Source organism: Lycorma delicatula, chromosome 1, assembly GCF_047948215.1.
Source record: "Lycorma delicatula isolate Av1 chromosome 1, ASM4794821v1, whole genome shotgun sequence".
NCBI classification, from domain to species: Eukaryota; Metazoa; Arthropoda; class Insecta; order Hemiptera; family Fulgoridae; genus Lycorma; species Lycorma delicatula.
Genome location: NC_134455.1, coordinates 6,991,838 through 7,014,163, shown reverse-complemented (window position 1 = coordinate 7,014,163; position 22,326 = coordinate 6,991,838). Strand labels below are relative to the sequence as shown.

General features: G+C 31.6%; 1 protein-coding gene across 1 annotated transcript in view; it reads right to left on the bottom strand.

Annotated features, from left to right (window-relative positions):
• AGO3 (Argonaute 3) overlaps positions 1–22,326 on the bottom strand; it is a 140,164-nt gene that overhangs the window by 1,763 nt on the left and 116,075 nt on the right. Inside the window, exon 16 of the mRNA XM_075362583.1 lies at positions 5,516–5,656. Coding sequence (XP_075218698.1) covers positions 5,516–5,656 — 141 coding nt within the window. The remainder of the gene's footprint in view (positions 1–5,515; positions 5,657–22,326) is intronic.

Here is a 22,326-nt window from a genome sequence, read left to right as displayed (position 1 = left end):
TGGGTATTACAATAACTCACAGTATTCCATAATCAAGAGTTATATGAAAGTACAGGGGCTTATGAAATGAAGACATTTTATAGAGTCCACCATTTTATAATTTAACTAAGTAGTAGTAATTTAACTAAGTAGTATTTAACTAGTAGTAGTAGTAATTTAACTAAGTAGTAAGTATATTTAACTAAGTAGTTATATTTAACTAAGTAGCAACCCCTCCCCACAGCCATTCGGCTGAGGGGAATGGTTGCTTATGTGAGTCGACAGACTCATGTTGCTTTGTGAGTCGACAGACAAACAAAGATTGCAATATAGCATTTAGTCATAATTCTACTTCTTGGATTGCCATACTTGATTTGAAATGGTCCTGCATAGTAAACTCCTGAGTTGAGAAAGGGACGACTAATTTCTACTCTTTGTTTGGGCAACTGACCCATTAACTGTTTAGCTGTAGCTGCCTTAAATCGAAAGCATGTCACACAATTATGAATAACACTCCTGATTACCGTTCGTGCTCTTGGAATCAGTATTTGAGTCTTGGTGACGCTAACGACTGAGATGCGGCATACAATAATCTTATATGTTCAGCTCTGCTAATTAGCAAAGTAAGATGGTGTTTTGGTGGCAGAATAATCTGATGTTTGATATCGTAATCAACATCAGCATTATCTAATTGTCCTCCCACTTTTATCACATCACCAGTATCAAGAAAAGGATGATGGTGAAGAAGTTCACTTTTCTTAGAAATGCCAGAATTTGACTGAAGATTTGTAATTTCTTGACAATATATCTCTTGTTGTGCTAACCAGATACAAGTTAGTAATAAACCTTGAATGTCTACAGTATTAAGATATCCGGTTTTTCTTTTCTCATTATGACAATTATAAATAAATCTCTTGCTTAAGGCAACTACTCGTGTCAATTTATACATACTTCAAAAAACTTACTGACTAAATCATCATTCATAGGAGAAACACAAGCTATACTAGATACAACTAGTCCCCCGTTTGGGTCTCCGGGTGGGGACTACTAAGGAAGGGGTCACCAGAAAATTAAAAAAATAACATTCTACGAGTCAGAGCGTGGAATGTTCGAAGTCTAAAAAAGGTTGGTAGGTTAAAAATTTAAAGAGGGAAATGGATAGGATACATGTAGATGTAGTAAGATTCAGCGAGGTTTGGTGGAAAGAGGCAAACGACTTTTGGTCAGGTGATTTTAGAATAATTACCTCAGCTTCAAATAATGGGCAGGCAGGAGTAGGTTTTGTAATAAGCAAGAAGATAGGAAAGAGATTAGAGTATTTCAAAATGCATAGTGATAGAATCAATGTAATAAGGATAAAATTGAAACCTAAACCCCAACGATTATTAACGTCTATATGCCAACAAGCGCCCATGATGATGATGAGGTAGTGTGTATACAAAAAATAGATGAAGCAATTAAACACATAGAAGGAGATGAAAATTTAATAGTAGTTGGGGGATTGGAATGCAAGCATTGGAAAAGGCAAGGAAGGAACTATAGTGGGTGAATATGAGCTGGGCAAAAGGAATGAAAGAGGGAACCGACTGATTTGCACAAAGTATAATTTAGTAATTGCCAACACCCAGTTCAAAAATCATAGAAGAATATACACATGGAAAAAGCCAGGCGATACTGCAAGGTATCAGATAGATTATGTCATTGTTAAGCAAAGATTTAGAAATCAACTCGACTGCAAAACTTACCCTGGAGCAGATATTGATAGCGACCATAATTTAGTGATAATGAAATGTAGATTGGGGTTTAAAAACCTGAAGAAAAGGTGTCAGATGAATCTGTGGAATTTAGAGAAGCTTGAGGAAGAGGAGGTAAAGAAGATTTTTGAGTAGAACATCGCAAGAGGTCTGAGTGAAAAAGATAAAGTAGAAAATGTAGAAGAAGAATGGGAGCATTTAAAAAGGAAATTCTTAAATCAGTAGAAGTGAACTTAGGTGGAAAAAAGAGAACTGGTAGAAAACCTTGGATTTCAGACGATATATTGCAGCTGATGGATGAACGTAGAAAATATAAGAATGCTAGTGATGAAGAAAGTAAAAGGAACTATAGACAATTAAGAAATATTATAAATAGGAAGTGCAAACTAGCGAAAGAAGAGTGGATTAAAGAAAAGTGTTCAAAAGTGGAAAGAGAAATGAACATTGGTAAAATAGACTGAGCATACAGTAAAGTTAACAAAAATTTTGGGGTACATAAATTAAAATCTAATAATATGTTAAACAAAGATGGTACACCAATTTATAATACAAAAGGCAAAGTTGATAGGTGGGTAGAATATATTGAAGAGTTATATGGAGGAAATGAATTAGAAAATCGTGTTATAGAGGAAGTTGAAGAGGATGAAAGGGGAGAAACAATACTGAGATCTGAATTTAAGAGAGTATTAAAAGATTTGAATTATAGAAAGGCTCCTGGAATAGACGGAATATCTGTATAATTACTATGCAGTTCGGTGAGGAAGCGATTGATAGATTATAGAGTAATATTTGTGAAAAAGGGGAGGTTCCGTCAGACTTCAAAAAAAGAGTGTTGTAGTCATGATAACAAAGAAAGCAGGAGCCGATAAATGTGAAGAATAGAGAACAATTAGCTTAACTAGCCATGCATCAAAAATCTTAACTAGAATTCTGTACTGAACAATTGAGAGGAGAGTGGAAGAAGTGTTAGGAGAAGACCAATTTGGTTTCAGGAAAAGTACAGGGACAAGGGAAGCAATTTTAGGCCTCAGATTAATAGTAGAAGGAAGATTAAAGAAAAACAAACCCAACATATTTGGCATTTATAGACCTAGAAAAGGCATTTGATAACGTAGACTGGAATACAATGTTCAGCATTTTAAAAAAAATTGGGGTTTAAGTATAGAGATAGAAGAACAATTGCTAACATTTACATGAACCAAACTGCAACAGTAATAATCGAAAAATAAAAGAAAGAAGCAGTAATAAAAAAGGGAAATTGACAAGGATGTTCCCTATCCCAGTTACTTTTTTATCTTTACGTAGAACTAGCAGTTAATGATGTTAAAGGACAATTTAGATTCGGAGTAATAGTAAAAGGTGAAAAGATAAAAATGCTATGATTTGCTGATGATATAGTAATTCTAGCTGAGACTAAAAAAGATTTAGAAAAAACAATGAATGGCATGGATGAAGTCCCGTGCAAGAAATACAACATGAAAATAAACAAGAACAAAATGAAAGTAATGAAATGTAGTAGAAATAATGAAGATGGACCACTGAATGTAAAAATAAGAAGAAAAAAGATTATGGAGGTAGAAGAATTTTTTTATTTGGGAAGTAGAATTACTGAAGATGGATGAAACAGGAGCAATATAAAATGCCAAATAGCACAGGCGAAACGAGCCTTCAGTCAGAAATATAATTTCTTTACATCAAAAATTAATTTAAAGGTCAGGAAAAGATTTCTGAAAGTATATGTTTGGTGCGTAGCTTTATAAGGAAGTGAAACTTGGGACAATTGGAGTACCTGAGAAGAAAAGATTAGAAGTTTTTGAAATGTGGTGCTATATGAGAATTTTAAAAATCAGATGGGTGGATAAAGTGACAAATGAAGACGTGCTGCGGCAAATTGATGAAGAAAGAAGCATTTGGAAAAATATAGTTAAAAGAAGACAGACTTATAGGCCACATATTAAGGCATCCTGGAATAGACGCTTTAATATTAAGGGTCAGGTAAATGGAAAAAAAATGTGCAGGCAGGTAACGTTTTGAATATATAAAAAAAATTGCTAGGGATGTAGGATGTAGGAGGTATACTGAAATTAAATGACTAGCACTAGATAGGGAATCTTGGAGGAGCTGCATAAAACCAGTCAAATGACTGAAGACAAAAAAAAAATTTATTTTAATCAGAATAAAAAATTGTTCATATTTGTGTGTTTCACACAGCCTGAATTCATGTTTGATAGTTAAAATCTGTTTTTTACAATACAAAGAAAACGAAAAATGTTTTTAAACTATTTACTAAAATAATGTCTTTACTGTTTATTTAAATCAAGTATTGAGTATCTTAGATAGTGCATAGTAAAATGCTAAACATGTATAAAAACAGGCTGATTAATGAACTTATTCTAAAACGAAGAACATTCCAGGTAAATCACAATTATTTGCACGAGTCAGGTAAAGTGACAACTAATTTTAATAATCACATAATACTTTCAAATTGCTAAACATTATCTTAATTTTTAAAAAGTACCTTACTGTGCTGTTAGACAATTAAAAAAAAAAAATTATTAAGTAAACTTCTTTATAATAAAAACTAGATTTCCAGTTTTACATTTTTGTCATGTTTCACCTGAAAAAGCATACACAAATACTTAAACATAATTAAAAAATTACATTTACAGAAGTAGCAGCCTAAGAGCTTTCTTACAATAACTACATAAAATTCACTGTATAAAAATAGTTTTCATAAATACTTAATTTATGATAATTTTTTACTTTTTTACCAATACAGGGGATATGGCAGCATATTTTGCTAATTTGAAGGGTCAATAAAAATAAAGATGTTATATGTATCATTGTAATTATTTTTTCATCATATGCTACAACACTGGAAATTTACTTTTACACCATTTGAAAATTGCATCAAACAAGTGCTGCACCCCATTGGCAATACAGTGATTTACCATAATTCAGAAGCATCAGTTTACTATTTCCGCATAGCAAGGGCAATGCTGGCGAATATTCTCCTTCAGTTCAGCAAGGGTCCTTGGATGATCGATGTACATTTGAAATTTCAGTTACCCCCATAAAAAATAGTCACAAAGGGCTAAATCAGGTGAGCGCATGAGCCACTGAAGATTGTGCCTCAAAGAGATCAGGCGCCCAGGGAAGTTTTCCTGCAAAACATGCATTGCAGTTCATGCTGTGGCTCCAACCTGCTGCTGAAACCACACATCCCCAAAATCCATTTCGTCAAGCCTTGGAAAAAAAAGAGCAGTATCATGCTTGCATGCTGAGCGCCATTGAGATTGCAAAAAAGACTGCCTTATCACCTTGATGTTTTGGGGTGATCTCACGGACCATTCCCCTGATCTCTTTTCAACACTGCCAGTTCTCTTGAATGTCTGTTTGTCCACACAACAATTGATTGCCAACCAGACCAACGAGAAGGGGTGGCAATCTTGAAGTATGCGTGGAATGCTCACTGTGTGGCAATGATCAAGCGACTATTAGAAAAGTAAGCCTCTATGGCAAACATGCACTGTTCCTTCGTCCACTGCATTCTCAGTAATGAAGTGGAAGGAAGAAAAAACTTCCTGACCCACCTGTTCGAATGAGACCAACCCTCTAATGGCCAAACCATGTTTCCTGGCGCCTAATTCAAATCAGTAAAATATGTTGCCACACCATGTATATATGTTGTTCTGAATGACACTATTTGACTAAGACAAATATAAATGTATACTAACAAACTGAACCGTGTAAAATTAAAATATGCATTAAAACTACATTACCTGGCAAGGAGCTGGTACACGGATTGTACCTGGCCAATTATAATACAAATGGCACATTTTGTACGTTATCTTTTGTAACTGATCAGGAGTATACTTTGTTGTATTCTGAAGAACAACGTAATGTGTTGGGGAGACTGTACCCTGTTAACAGAAGAAAAAAATACCAAATTAACTTCTTTTAAATGGTTTAACAGGTTTCATATGTGTTAATTATCATTCTGATTATTCTAGGTTATTTTTTATATTTAATTTTGGCAGGAAGGGAGGGATGCATCCCCCAAAAAATTTGATCATAAATTTTTATAAAAATACAAAAAGGCTTACCTGCAATTATTAGTTTACTTGGTGATTTAAGTCACAAAATATTATAAAGAACTATTATTTCAAATTCTTGAAAGTAAATTTGTGAGATACGTTGCAAGACAAAAGTTTACCTTGTCCAAGTCCACTTTACCTTGAAACCATATTACAGACGAGTGTATTTTCCTTTTGATTTTTTTTTGGCCTTCACTTTCCATTCAACCCTCCAGTTAACACGGATTCCTCCATTAAACAATGGCTTGGCTTACCTCTCTATTTTCCTTCATCCTCACCTGTTGCTGTTTTTGAACTTACACTAGCCAACTATTGAAGTTATGCTTGCTCTAAAGCCAAATAATATGTAATAATTGCTGTCGTAGTTCATGATTTTAAGATAACTTTTAATCAGCCCTTAGTTTGTGTTCAATAATATTGTGGGTGAAAACAATGATATCTACTAAGAAGGAAAAGTTCTGAGCATGGGTAAAAAAGGCCAGAAAAGTAGTAAATAAACATTATAAATATAACTTATTTCACATTAATTTAAAAAATTTAATTTCATGATTTGCATTTTTCTCATTTTTTTTCACAGGATTTTTTATTACAAAACATAAAGAATTGCTAAATAATGATGATTGACGATGACAGTAATATTAGTTTTGAAAACATTTAACTTACTGTCTAACTTCACAAAGTAATCTCCACAAAGTAAAGTGCTTTTTTTTTTGTTTGTGGGCGAAAAACGCCTGCGCGTTATCATCGCCCGGTAGTTATTAAAAGGGTAAAATAACTTCAAAATAATAAACCACACAGGGTATAAATGTAATATTAACCATATAATAAAAATTTACTAAAACAAGCCAAGAAGGCAAAACTAATACCACAAAGTTGATATAATATAAATAATATATAATATACTTTGTGGAGATGTAAGTTTTCATAAGCGTTAAGAAAATTGTTTAAGCTGATAAACAATTATCATATGTTGATATCGCTTAGTAAATGGCATTTCAATGAGGTAGCTACTTTAAATCAATTCAAAATTTCAAAAGCCACAGAACTTAAGTGAGGCATCAAAGTTTAGGTACAAATTAACAAACAAATCTAAACCATTTGATAGTTATAATAATGGGACAGATTTGCAACAAAGCACTGTATAGATGGGTAAAAATGTGGCCAAATTTACACAATATCAAAATCCTATATAAAGGAATACATTACTATACATCAATTTTTAAAAATATATAAATAAATGGATTATCAAAACAAGGGAAATTTTCTTAGTAACCGCCTCCTAATTTCTGTTGTAATTTTTTCTTGTTCACATGTATACCTACATCCTGTTTCATTATCACATTCTGGACATCAAGCTAAAAGTGTTAACTTCTTACAAAGAATCTGTTTCAAAAGTTTTTCAATTTTATCACCATCTACCGATGATGCAAATGATTAACATATGATCCTCCAATAGCACCTGAGCTGGCATGACTCTACTGTATTGCCAGAAATTATACCTGATTGTTTCCAATTCACTACAATCACAAGGAATGAAAGCCTAGCTTTCAGTAAAGTAAAATCAATACATTTTCTTGGCTACATCTAATATAATGAGACAAACTGTTTCCAATTTAAAAATACCTTTGTCCTGCAGAATGAAGATCTTGCAACAACCAATGCAGATATGGCGTTAAAAATGTAATAACAGAGAGATAAAATGTATTAGAGATAAATATGTAATAACTAGAAAAAAACTATTAAAATATAGCCATGAAAAATGTGCAGCTCATATTCAGACCATCTTAATGAATAAAAGTGCCTATTGAAATGTGATAATAAAAAATTAAAGCACAACAAAGAGTAGCATTAGGATCACTGATTATTACTACTAGTTTTAAATACCTTATTAAAAAAGTAGAGGTCATTAGAGAACACAACCTTATTAAACAAGTAGAGGCCATTAGAGAACACAGCAGCGAACAAAGGAAATTTTTGTTCTACTGTAGGAAATTTTCATTCTGTAGCAGACTGCTTGCCGTTTGGTGTTCCAAGTTATGTTGTTAGTTCATAAACAATCAGAATTACTAATTCATTATAAATTAGTTTTTGGTGACCTTGTGAGTTTCTGTTATAAATTTGTTATTTGTTTCTAGTTAATACAATGGATATAACCCCGTGAAAGCAGTCAAAGATTGTTGCTCTGTCACAACACACAAAAATGATTCAAAGACAGATTGCCAGTGAGTGTAGTGTGGGTTTAGGTACTGTAAATGAAATTGTGAAAAGGTTTAGGGAAACATGTTCCATCACTTCAAAGAGAAAATGAAAATGTGGACGGAAAGAGAAAACTACGCCTAAACAGGATTTACTAATAAGAAAAAGCAAAATTAATCCAAGATTGTTAGCTGTTGACCTTAATAGGGACTTAAGAACCAGTCGAACTAATGTTTCTGATATGACAGTTTGTAGAAGATTGTTGACAGCGGGAAGGTTTGCTCGGATGACACAGATTATGAAGACAAAAAGACTTCAATGGGCAAAGGAACATAAAGACTGGACTATTAAGGTGTGGAAAAAAGTTATTTTCTCAGACAAGACTCATTTCTTTGTCAAAGGGGAGAGTAGCCTACATTCGTCGAGTCAGCAAATGAGAAGAGTACTATGCCAGCACTCCTGCAACAAGCTTTCAACACCCAGCCAAGATGTTTTGGGGATGTTTTATACATGAAGGACCAGGAGCACTTATGCCTGTGAATGGGATGATGAAATGACCAATACATTAACATATGCCAAAGAAAAATAGTCCCACTTATACAGGAAGAGCCGAGAACTAATTTTCCAACAGGACCTTGCACCATGTCACACATCAAAGAAAGCAAGAGTTCTTCAAAAATCAAAAAAATTGAGTTCTCTTGTGGCCAGGCAATTCAATTCCACGACCTCAATCTCATTGAAAATTATGGGCCATACTAAAGAGAAGACTTGGGAAAATGAATTGTAGCACAAAAATTGACCTTATTTCAGTGATACAGGTTTGGCTTCAAGATGAAGAAATCAAAAATCATTGTTCTACCTTAGTGGAATCAATGCCAAAAAGGATTGATGAGATAATCAAAAACAAAGGATACATAAACCATTAAATTTACACAAGTTTGGCTATTAAATATTTTTTATTTTAAAAATAAAATTTTCTGTTAAAAATACTGTGTTCAGATTAATTTGTCCGTCACTGTATAAATTTTGAGGAAAGGTTAATGGAATTAGTGAACAAGTCATTTTCTCATTTCAAGGAAATAAAATATTTGATGTCAATTTTTTTTTTATTAATTCACCAAATTACCTCAAAAAAATATCATGTTCATTGGTATGACCTAGATCTTCATAGACCTAGATGACATAGATCTTCAGCAAAGTTCTACCTTTAACACCAATTTTATTCTATAAAACTGTTGTACGACAAGATGAATAAAACGAAAAAACCAATCACAAAATAAATGAAATTCTAAAGAGAGTTTGTATTTAAATTACATGTACTAGCAGATTAAGAATATGAAGTCCTTAACGCCATATATAAAAAAATAGTATAACATTAATGCTTAAAATGTTTATTCTGAAATGAAGTAAGAAAAATATGTTTGGATGTGTGTACGACTATTTCATGCTAAATTATTTTGAGATTTTAGTGTTTCACTCAAAAATAAAGATTTTTTTTATTTATTATACCAAATATTTTATATATATTTATTCCACCAAATATTACATTTACATGTTATCTACCAAGGTTGTACGCATAAGTAACCTGTGTGAGATATTTAACTAAAAATAATAATATAACAAATATATCATTTTCCAATAACAACGGGAAATGCAATAAAATTTTATTTCACAGAAGTCATTGATATTGAACATTCAACTTAACCCATGTTTTCAGTTATTTTTTTATTTTTTTTTTTACTTTTAAGACCATAAGTGATCACTTTCTTTTCTTGCTGATTTGTTGTTTTTCAGCTTTTCTTTTTTGCCAGTAATTTCTAAGGGTTTCAGATCTTCTTGCACTTTCTTGTTCAGAGTACACCCGGTTTATTGTTTTCTTGGGTTTTGATAAGAATCTTGTTTCTTTATTTTTTAATTCCTCATAGTTTCCGGTTTTCGTTTTTAGGTTTTCACGGGTTATGTCTAATTCCTCCATGTCTTTCTGTACTTCGTATAACCAGTTCGGTCTGCTTTTCTTGGTCCAGAAAAGTTCGATTTTCCGTCTGATAAGTTATTTTGTTTTATAGTGACTTTTTTATTAACAGTATTTCCATATTATTTGGTAGACTATTAAACAGCCTAATTTCCACAATAAAACTACTTTTTCCATTATTATATTTACTAATTATAGGCATCGGTGTTTAATATTTATTGTAAATAAACTTCCTCTATGAACCATGATACCTTGCCGATTGTGAGGGGGCTTGAGTGCTCACTGATATAGAGTAGCTGGACCACCGAAGGTGCCAGCCACCATTGAGAGAGGTTGCACCTCTCTCGAGAGGTATCTGTTGAGAGCCAGAATAAGGAATGATTTCTGAAAGAGGGCAGCAGTAGCTCTTTCAGTAGTTGTTAAGAGCATAGGTCAGGAGGACTTAAATGGCCATATCAACCTCACTCAATCTTCTCAATACTGCGCAGCTAAAATCAATGGAAAACTACAGCTGTTGTTCTGTTCCACGTCGAGCCGTCTGATACTGCGATCTAGTGGGTGCTTATGCTCAACGGAGAGTTAAGCTGGTATTAGCATTCTACGTCAGAATCTGATCCAGAGCAGGTGTATGGACCTTCAGTCCAGATGGACATATTCTCATGAACGATTAGTGTATAAGTTATGTGTTATTAAGTTTAATTATACGGGTAAAGTTATGTATTAAATGTTCAATTACACCTTATCATTAACTGTCAAGACGACAATTCATTAAACTGTTATTCAAGAAGAAGCATGTTATCTACATGTTATCATTGTTCACTTATGAACATATACAGTCCAACCTTGCTCTAAAATCTACCACACGTCTCATGATCCTCCGGGCCAGGATAGGCACACATATGATAATATTTTCAACAAACTTAAATTAAAACATAAAAAATTAGAAAATCGTTTTAAAATTTCAGAGGTAACTGATGCAACTAAAGTGATAATCCAATTTCTCTAAAACCTATACAAATTAAGCCCTTTCACAGTGATGTGAAGGCTTGGTATAAATTCTTTGATCTTTTTAATAGTTTAGTTTATAATCAAGAAGAATTTTCTAATGTTGAAAAATTTTATTAACTTACAAATTTCTTAAGAGGCAAGGCTCTTGACGTAATAAAAAATTTATCAGTAACATCTGAAAATTATGAAACTGCAATAGAACTACTTAAAGATCGTTACAACAAAAGGCTAATTGCAGTTAAACAAGCTAAAACAATACAAAAGGAAAATTCTGAAAATTTAGCTAAGTTTGTTGACCATCAAATATTAATGCATTGAAGAATCTAAATATTGATTTAGAATTTATTATAATACAGTTAATTACTCAAAATTTAAATTTAAATATTTAAGAGACTGGGAAAAAACATTGGAAAATAATGAATTTCCTAAGTTAGAACAACTCATTTCTTTCTTAGAATGTAAGCATAAACTACTTGAATCCACAGATATGATTCAAAGTAATCAAAAACCACAGCCGCCTAATGTAGGATTTAGCGGCAAAAAATATAATTATTCAGAATCTAGTTCTAGTAAAAATGTATTTAATGTAAATAATACTAATAATTTTATGTGTACATTATGTAAAACTAGTAACCATACATTGTATTGATGTGATAAGTTTTTAAGTTATACTGTTAATTAAAGAAAAAACTTTGTATTTCAAGAAAAATTATGTCTTAATTGTTTAAGTAAACAACATATTGTCAAAGATTGCCCAAGCAATCATAAATGTAAAAAATGCTCACAGAAGCATCATACACTAATTTATTTAAATAAAACGCTGCAAGATGCAGCAAATAAATTTCTAAGCAGAATCAAGCTCCTTCAACTAATAGTTCATATTGTACTTTAAAATCAGAACCTAACAAGTCTGTTTTACTTGCAACAGCTGTAGTCAATGTAAAAGATAAAAAAGATAATTTCATCCAAGCCAGGGTCATACTTGATTCCACTTCGATGATTTCATTTTGTACTGAAAGATTTGCCACCAAACTTCGGCTTCAAACCAAACCTGTTCTCATGCCGATCACAGGTAATTAGTAATGTTGTTACCAAATGTAAGCTAAGTATTGATTTAAATATTAATTCTAGATACGAAGATTTTAATTTGAAATGTCATGTAATACCATCCATTACAGGTTTGTTACCCAATCATTATGTAAATGTAAAACTGACTGGGAAATTCCTTCTCACCTTTTTCTTGCCAATCCTAATTTTAATATTCCTGGGCAAATCAACATTCTTCTAAGCACTCAATATTATCTTTTGTTGCTTAAAGCCTGTTCAATTAATTCATAATTCCAATCAGACTATACTTCAAGAAACTAGTCTTGGTTTCAAAGTTTCTTGTCAAATCCCTCTAAAACCTAGTAAGTGGAAAAACAATTCAAATTCAACATCACTTTTTGTCGGCAATGAACAGCTTTCCTCTCAATTAGAATCATTTTGGAGATCCGAAGAGATAGAAAATCGTTTACTGACCAAGGAGGAATCTTTCTGTGAAAAACATTTCGTGGTGACAAAGGCAGATTTGTTGTATCTCTTTCTTGTAAGGAAAATTGTACTTTAGGAGATTTGTTTGCAAATGCCAAACATAGTTTCAATTTATTACAGCATAGATTTAAGAAAAATCCTAAACTCAAAGAAGACTACTTACATTTCATGAAAGAATATAAAGAATTAGATCACATGCAACCTGTAGATTCATCTCAGTCCAAGGTTCCATCTAAAACCTTTTATTTGCCTATCACGCAGTATTTCCTGAATCTTCCACCACTTACCAAAGTAGTATTTGATGGAAGTCTGAAAACTTAAAATGGCCAGTCACTCAATTCAATTCTTGCTACAGGTCCAGTAGTACAACAAGATTTATTTTCAATTATAATTCATTTTAGAACTCACAGCTAAGGAGACATTCATAAAATGTATACACAAATTTGCATTAATCCTCAAGATTTTTAATCACAAAGAATTCTTTGGTATGATGATACAAACTCATCAATCATTGAAAAAATAACTTACAGACTGTTGGTTATGGTTTAGCACCTTCAAGTTTTCTAGCAAGATGTTTGACTGAAATTTCCAATCAAAATGAAGCCTTTTTCCTCAAGCTTGCCAAGTTGTTCATTGGTTGTGACAACATCGATCAGTTGAAACAATTATACAATGTTTTGTTATTGCTTAGCAAATATGGATTTTCACTACATAAATGCCATTCCAATGTTCCAGATATTTGACAATTCTGATTCTTTCATCAAATTAGATAAGGATGAAAATATCAAGACACTTTGATTGTTTTGGAATCCTCAAGGCAATGATTTCATTTATCAATTCAAACAAAGGGATAATAATACTTCTTATAGCAAGCGTTCCGTTTTGTCAATCATTTCTTCATTGTTCGACCCCTGGACTACTTGTTCCTATAATCGTTCTGTTTAAAGTGCTCATACAAGAGTTATGGTGCGCTAATCTTCAATGGGATGAAGTTCTTCCCACTCTGCTAGCTGAAAAATGGAATTATCTGTATTCTCAGCTCAAATCTTCAAGTAATTTTAAGATTCCTAGATTACTTAAATTAGTTTTAGTAAGAGTTATCAATTACATAGTTTTTATGATGCAGTCAAGCAAATCTCTATACCTAGGTTAGAGCTGAATGCGGCTCTTCTATTATCTCGTTTATTCAATAAGGGTAAGTTTTAGGTATAAGATTTGATTCAATACATTTTTGGTCGGATTCTAAAGTAGCACTTTACTGGTTGTCATCACTTCCTAATCAATGGAAGGTATTCGTCACAAATAGAGTTTGCGAAATTCAAGACCTATCTAAGTAATGCTTACGGAAGCACATTCCTTAAAGGGATAACCTCGCAGACATCCTGTCATGTGGTTGCATGCTGGATACATTAACCTAGTCACAACTCTGGGAAACAAAGGTGGAGGTGCCTTCCTTGGTAAAATATTCCATAGGTAAACTAGTCCCCCATTTCTGGTGGGTTACCAGAAAATTAAAAAATAACATTCTACAAGTTGAAGTGTGGAATGTTATAAGTCTAAAAAAAGTTGGTAGGTTAGAAAATTTAGAGGGAAATGGATAGGTTTAATGTAGATGTAATAGGAATTAGCGAGGTTCAGTGGGAAGAACAAAACTACTTTTGGTAAGGTGATTTTAGAATGATTAACTCAGCTTCAAATAAAGGGCAGGCAGGAGTAGCTTTCGTAATGAACAAGAAGATAGGGAAGAGTAGAGTATTTCAAAATGCATAGCGATAGAATCATTGTAAAAAAGATAAAATCAAAACCTAAGCAAACAATGATTGTTAATGTCTACATGCCTACAAGTGCCCATGATGATGATGAGGTAGTGCATATGAAGAAATTGATGAAGCAATTAATCACATAAAAAGGGATGAAAATGTAATAATAGTTGGAGATTGCAATGCAAGCATTGGATAAGGCAAGGAAGGAAATATTGTGGGTGAATCTGGGCTGGGCAAAAGGAATGAAAGAGGGGACTGACTCATGAGTTTTGCACAAAGTATAATTTAGTAATTGCCAGCACCCAGTTTAAAAATCAAAATAGATGAACATAAATAAGGAAAAACCAGGCGATAGTGCAAGGTATCAAATAGATTATATCACGGTTAAGTAGAGATTTAGAAATCAACTCGACTGCAAAGCTTATTCTGGAGCAGACATTGATAGCGACCATAATTTAGTGACAATGAAATGTAGATTGGGGTTTAAAAACCTGAAGAAAAGGTGTCAGATGAATCAGTGGAATTTAGAGAAGCTTGAGGAAGAGGAGATAAAGAAGATTTTTGAGGAGGACATCGCAAGAGGTCTGAGTAAAAAAGATAAGATAGAAAATGTAAAAGAATGGGAGAATGTTAAAAAAAATTCTTAAATCAGCAGAAGTGAACTTAGGTGGAACAAAGAGAACTGGTAGAAAACCTTGGATTTCCAATGATATATTGCAGCTGATGGATGAACGTAGAAAATATAAGAATGCTAGTGATGAAGAAAGTAAAAGGAACTACAAACAAGAAATAATATAAACTTGAAGCTCAAATTAGTGGAAGAATAGTGGATTAAAGAAAAGTGCTCAGAAGTAGAAACAGAAATGATAATTGGTAAAATAGACTAAGCATAAAGGAAAATAAAGAATTTTGTGGTACATAAATTAAAATCTTATTATGTGTTAAACAAAGATGGTTTCTTATATGAAAAAAAAAGGTCGATAGGTGGATATTGAAGAGTTATATGGAGGAAATGAATTAGAAACTGGTGTTATAGAGGAAGAAGAGAGTAAATCAAAGAGGATGAAATGGGATACAATACTGAGATCTGAATTTAAGAGAGCATTAAAAGATTTGAATGACAGAAAGGCTCCTGGAATAGACAGGATACCTGTAGAATTACTGCGCAGTGCAGGTGAGGAAGCGATTGATAGATTATACAAACTGGTGAGTAATATTTATGAAAAAGGGAAAGTTCCGTCAGACTTCAAAAAAGAGTGTTGTAGTCATGATACCAAAGAAAGCAGGAGCAGATAATGTGAAGAATACAGAACAATTAGCTTAACTAGCCATGCATAAAAAATCTTAACTAGAATTCTGTACTGAACAATTGAGAGGAGAGTGGAAGAAGTGTTAGGAGAAGACCAATTTGGTTTCAGGAAAAGTACAGGGACAAAGGAAGTAATTTTAGCACTCAGATTAACAGTAGAAGATTAAAGAGAAAACAAACCAACATACTTGGCATTTATAGACTTAGAAAAGGCATTTGATAATGTTCAAAATGTTAAAAAATTTAGGGTTAAGTATAGAGATAGAAGAACAATTGCTAACATTTACATGAACCAAACTGCAACAGTAATAATCGTAAAATAAAAGAAAAAAAGAAAGAAGCAGTAATAAAAAAGGAAATTGGCAAGGATGTTCCCTAACCCCGTTACTTTTTAATCTTTACGTAGAACTAGCAGTTAATGATGTTAAAGAACAATTTAGATTCGGAGTAATAGTACAAGGTGAAAAGATAAAAATGCTACGATTTGCTGATAATATAGTAATTCTAGCTGAGACTAAAAAAGATTTAGAAGAAACAATGAATGGCATGGATGAAGTCCTATGCAAGAACTACAACATGAAAATAAACAAGAACAACGAAAGTAATGAAATGTAGTAGAAATAATGAAGATTGACCCCACTGAATGTAAAAATAGGAAGAAAAAAGATTATGGAGGTAGAAGAATTTTGCTATTACTAAAGATGGATGAAGAGCAATATAAAATGCCAAATAGCACAGGCGAAACGAGCCTTCAGTCAGAAATATAATTTCTTTACATCAAAAATTAATTTAAAGGTCAGGAAAAGATTTCTGAAAGTATATGTTTGGTGCGTAGCTTTATAAGGAAGTGAAACTTGGGACAATTGGAGTACCAGACAAGAATAGATTAGAAGCTTTTGAAATGTGGTGCTATTTGAGAATGTTAAAAATCAGATGGGTGGATAAAGTGACAAATGAAGAAGTGTTGCAACAAACTGATGAAGAGAGAAGCATTAGAAAAATATAGTTAAAAGAGACAGACTTATGGGCCACATATTAAGGCATCCTGGAATAGATGCTTTAATATTGAAGGGACATGTAGATGGAAAAAATTGTGCAGGTAGGCAACGTTTGGAATATGTAAAACAAATTGTTAGGGATATAGGATGTAGGATGTAGGATGTAGGGGGATATACTGAAATGAAATGACTGACATTAGATAGGAAATCTTGGAAAGCTGCATCAAACCAGTCAAGTGACTGAAGACAAAAAAAAAGTAAAAATACCATGGTTTTCTATTAAATTATAATAAACTAATTATTTTCCAATTCCTTTTACATATGTTCAAGAATGTGTTATTATAGGAATTACTATTGCGTTCGACGAAGTGTCAAAATAAACACTTTAACAAGGAAACATCTGTTTCTTTCTAATCATTTAATAAAACTGATTATTATCAGTTTGTAATACTGCACCTGTTTTTAGAAATTGAAACTAATGATTAGGTTATAAATTAAAATTTTAAAAAATCTTTCAAGTTAAATTTGTAGTTTTTCTGATCCTGTTATCATTGTATACAATTACAGTAGATTATTTATTTCATTTTCATTAAATTTGATGAGTATGGTATTGTTTTTTATCTTTGAAATCATCTTCCTTTTTATATCTAAGCTTATTCTATGGAATAAATACAACAAATAAATGATCAACATTAAAAGTTTAATCATAAAAGTGTGTAATATTTTAAATAAACTTCAACTAATTGTATGATTAAAAATATATTTAAAAAAACAATAGCCACCATAACATTTTTGAATAAAAATTTGACCATAAACCAAATATTTAATATACCTGTAATAATAATTTCTGTGCCCTCCCAGAAATTGAAGAAACCCATGATAATAATATGGCCATTGCAATGGTGTGAAATCAAACAGATTTATATTTCTATACCATTCTGTAAAGGAAATAATTTTGTATAGCTTCAATCTGAGCAGCAAACCACATACTATTTGTCATTCATAGGTAATATAACCACACTGTTTTCTTAAATGAATAATATTAATTTAAAAATGTAAAACTGCACTGCAACCCACTTGCTCATAACTCATCGTCCTAGCCTTACAGTTGTGGTAAAAGAACAAACATTAAAAATTTAAATAAATATTCTTTTGGAACGTGATTCTGCAGAGTAAAAAAATTACAGACCAATTTTCTGTAAAAAATTAATAAGGTCAGAATACTAAGCTCGACACTCTCCTGGATAGGTTGAGGTTTCAAACTTAAAATAAAATGCAGAAAATGGCTAACAACCTTAGTTTTAATCCTGGAACCTTATGAACATAAATTCTTTACCTAGAAATGGAAAATTGCAAGACTAGAATTTTTTGAAAATAACCAAATTTTAATAGCAGCTCTTCAAGAAAAAATTTAAGGAGAAATTAGCAATGGACAATAAAAATGACAGGATACTTAAGATAAACTTGTAGTCAAGATATCAAATAATAGTAAACTTAAAATATCAGGAGCTCCTTTTGTGGTTCCCAAAATTATTAAAAATATTGTACATTTCAAATCATTTTATAAGATGATCACTCTTACCAATTAGACATAAAAATAAACACAAAATTTTTCTCTTCAATTCTCATGCTCCCATAAACCAAGACAAGAAAAGAAATTAAAATAAAGTAGAAATATATTGGGAAGAAAACCAAATCTTGATGTTCCTTAACCACAATAATTCTAATCAGAGACTTAATGCTCAAAGAGGTAAAGAAAATCCCTACAAAAAACAGTTGGGATATCTCCAGCTTATAGAACTAATAAAAATGATCTATGACAAACAGATCTCTGCAAAATGTTTAACTTAAAAAAAAAACTTCTCCAAATCCTTACCTAAGAGAATTTCAAATAAATTATGTGTTAATCTATAAACAAATTTTTTTATAAATTAAAAATATCAAAGATAAAAAAGTTCTCAAATTTAGATTAAAAAAAAAATCACTACAAGATTTTTATCTTTATGTTCAGAAGAGATCTATTCCAAAACCTAAAATTAATTTAAAAGGGTTAAGATACACTAAAAATGATACAACACTCGCAAAACCCTGAAAACAAATGGTATGATAATAAATCAGAAAATAAATTTATAAAAATAAAAGAAAAAACTGATAAAAATCATAAGTGGTCAAAAAAATAGATTTGAGGAAAAATCAACTTGAAAAAATGAAAGAATATTACTACAACTTTTACAAATCTCATAAGTGGATAAATACCTCAATCGTCATGCATTAAGAAAGAAAATAATAAGTTAGCCATAAACAAAGAAGAAAATTGTCAAACTTTTAGCAAACTACTTTTAAAATCTCCTATATTGTGAAAAACCAACTAAAAAACTTCATTTGTAAAAATGAAGTTTTCAAAATAAAAACTATAAACCCCATAAATCAAACAATTAAAAGATACATTAAATAAAAAAAATTTAAATAAGATTCCAGGTGAAGATAACAAGACCACCAAGATGAGGTCTAGTGGTGAACTCATCATTGTGAATCAGCTGATTTTGAAGTCGAGTGTTCTAAGGTTCAAATTATAGTAAAGACAGTTAGTTACTTTTATACAGATTTTAATACCAGATGTTCTTTGATGGTTGGGTTTCAACCACACATCTCATCTCAGGAATGGTCAACCTGAGACTGTACAAGACTCTACACTTCATTTACAATCATACGTAAATCATCCTCATTCATCCTTTGAAATAATATGTTACGGCGGTTCTAAAGGCTTAACAGAAAAAGAAAAGGTGAAAATAGCATAACCGCAAAAACTTTAAAACCTAGTGAAGAAATAGGTGCTAAAATCATAAAGATAAAATCTGGAAATGAACAGATTCAGAAAATTGCTCTAATCACCCTTTGCCTAAAAAAGGAGATAATAAATAACACATAAATAATTACAGAGAAATTTCTTTCTTACCAACAGAAAAAAATTATTATCCAAAACCTTTCTTCAAAAATGTTAAATCGACAATTGGATAATCGGATTGAAGAATATCAAGCTGGTTTTAAAAATGGATGATCTTGTCCACACATTTTTTTAAAATTTAAAACAAATAATTAGGTATTTAAATCCAGCTAATAAAAAAGTAAACTTGATTTTTGTAGATTTCAAGAAAGCTAATGACTCTATTGATATTCATTTTTCAACATTTTGAAAGAATTTAGGTTAGGTAAAACACTGGAAATAATTAAGACTAAAAAATACAACCTAAAAAGTTTAGATTTGTGGGAAACCTTTCAAAACTGTAAGTGAAGTTCAAAAACTGGTTGGACTATCTTTAGAGAACTTTGGTTTAGAGAACGGAAAAAGTTGAAAGAAGTATGCAGAGTCAAAAAATATATAAGCTGGATAGGACTAAAGAATCTATACACTGTCTAATCTAGCTTTTGCAAATAATTTAGACAACATTAAATTAAGATTAAAACTTCTCAAGGAAACTACAGTAAAAGTAAGTCTGTAGATTTAATTAAAAAAAAAAACAATCAGTCTTAAATGACAAAAATGCACCATAAGTATTCAAGACAAATTACTAGAAACATTAAGAAAACTTAATTTTAATTATAGTGGAAAAAATAGCAATCTCAAATGTGAAGAGACAGTTAAGGTAATAGCAGAAACTGAAGAAATAGTTGTTTATATCAAAATATTCTTATCTAAAAACCGTAATTTAAGGCACAAAAACACAGCAATAAAACCAGAAGTACTTTCAGAAATGTTACTTTTCCAATCAGAAATATTACTTTTAATGGGATGTTAAGGTATAAATCTTCTCTGAAAGTTTTATAAAAGAAATAAATCTAAGAAAAAATTGGAACCTATCATTACAAAAGACACAAATTATGGAATAGGATCAATCAAACTCAGAACAGTACAATTTTTGCACAAAAATAATTAGAAATTAAGGAGTTACTTTTTATGACCACCTTAAAAAAAACAGTGTTACTAATTGTGGTTGTTACAGGCGTGTGTGGAGTTAGTATGTCTCAATTAGAAGTCTCTTCAGATAGCAATCTGAGAAGTGTTCACAAAACATGTTGAGCAGAGGCTCACTGTTCACAGGAGATAGTGAGTATGGTTCCCCTCATACAGAAATGTTAAAGTAGTTAATATTAATTTCAAATGTAGAATAATAAAAGCTGTTGCGTCGCTTGCATAAGATCGAACTATTCAAGTAGCGCTACTGTCTTGTACACCATGTAATACAAAATATTAGTTTTACTTCTTTTTTACATAATGTTTTTCTTCCTAATTTTATTCATTAATTGTTAGTGCACTAATAGAGCAACACACAACATGGCCAAGTCGCCAACTATTATGTATCAATATTCTTTTGTTAAAAGTGTTAGTATCATTTCTTGTTAATAAAGTTGTTATGTTCAATTCAGTGTTTATTCTACAGTCCATTAATCAAATTAAATTTCAATTATCAATACAATATATATTGGACCGACGACCCGGATATTTATCAGTGAAAATACGATTCAACAATGATGGAACAATGTCTATGAATTAGGACTTATAAATCAACGTGACTTGTCACTCTTATTACAATATTGTTAGTTGTTAAGCATGTTTATACTACGTTAATTATCAAATTACAAACTACCTAACTACCAAATCTAAGTAATATGTCTACAACAGATTTAGAAACTCAAATGAATCAAAACCGGCGTAAACGAGGTACATTTAAACGCACTATTACACGCATAAAAACATTTGCAGAGTCTTTAGACTCTGAAAAACCAGCTCTTTGTTTAGTAAAGGTCAAACTGGATCATTTAGAAACAACTTGGCAAAAATATGATTAGGTGCAAACCGTTTTAGAACTTAACCACGAAAATGAAGATGCAGATAGGAAGAAGTAGAAGAAATATTTCTTATTCTTAAATCAAAGTTACAAAAAAATCTTAAATTTTAACTGCAGCCATCATAAAAAAGATAAATCTATTATTCTACCAAAAATAGATTTGCCGAAATTTAATGGTTCTTATGAAGACTGGTTAGTTACCGTTTAGTGAATTTTTCCGTGCAGTAGTTCATGACAACGAAAATATAACTGTAATTCAAAAATTTTATTACTCAACATCATCGTTAACTGATTCCGCTCTACAAATAATCAAAAACTTATCGGTCACAGCTGATAATTATACAGTCGCCTGGAAATAACTCGAAACTAGGTTTGCCAACAAGCAACTTGTAGCTTCAATACATGCTCGTGAAATACTTAATGTTCAGAGTATTCCAAAGGAATCTGCATCTGGCATATCTAATTTTATTGATACTATATCGAGTAATATAAATGCGTTCAAGGCATTAAAACTGAAGACTAATTATGCAGAATTGGTTTTAACCCAATTATTTGTCCAGCGCTTAGACCAAGCAAATATACAGGCCTGGGAATCCACCATATCGACTGATACCTTCCCGGATATCGATCAGTTTATCAGTTTCCTAGAAAGGCGCAGACAAATCTTAGAAAGTTCTGTTTCAGAGTCCCAAGGCAACAATTCTCAAAAATATTCGGTAGATTCGCGTTGCACGAAACAATACAATCAATTTAAGATAGACAAAGACTTTAAGTCTTCCCAGAATATTCATGCTCATGCAGTTAGTATAGCAAACTCGGAATGTCCTTACTGTAAGCAACCTCATTTACTCTACAAATGTATGAATTTTC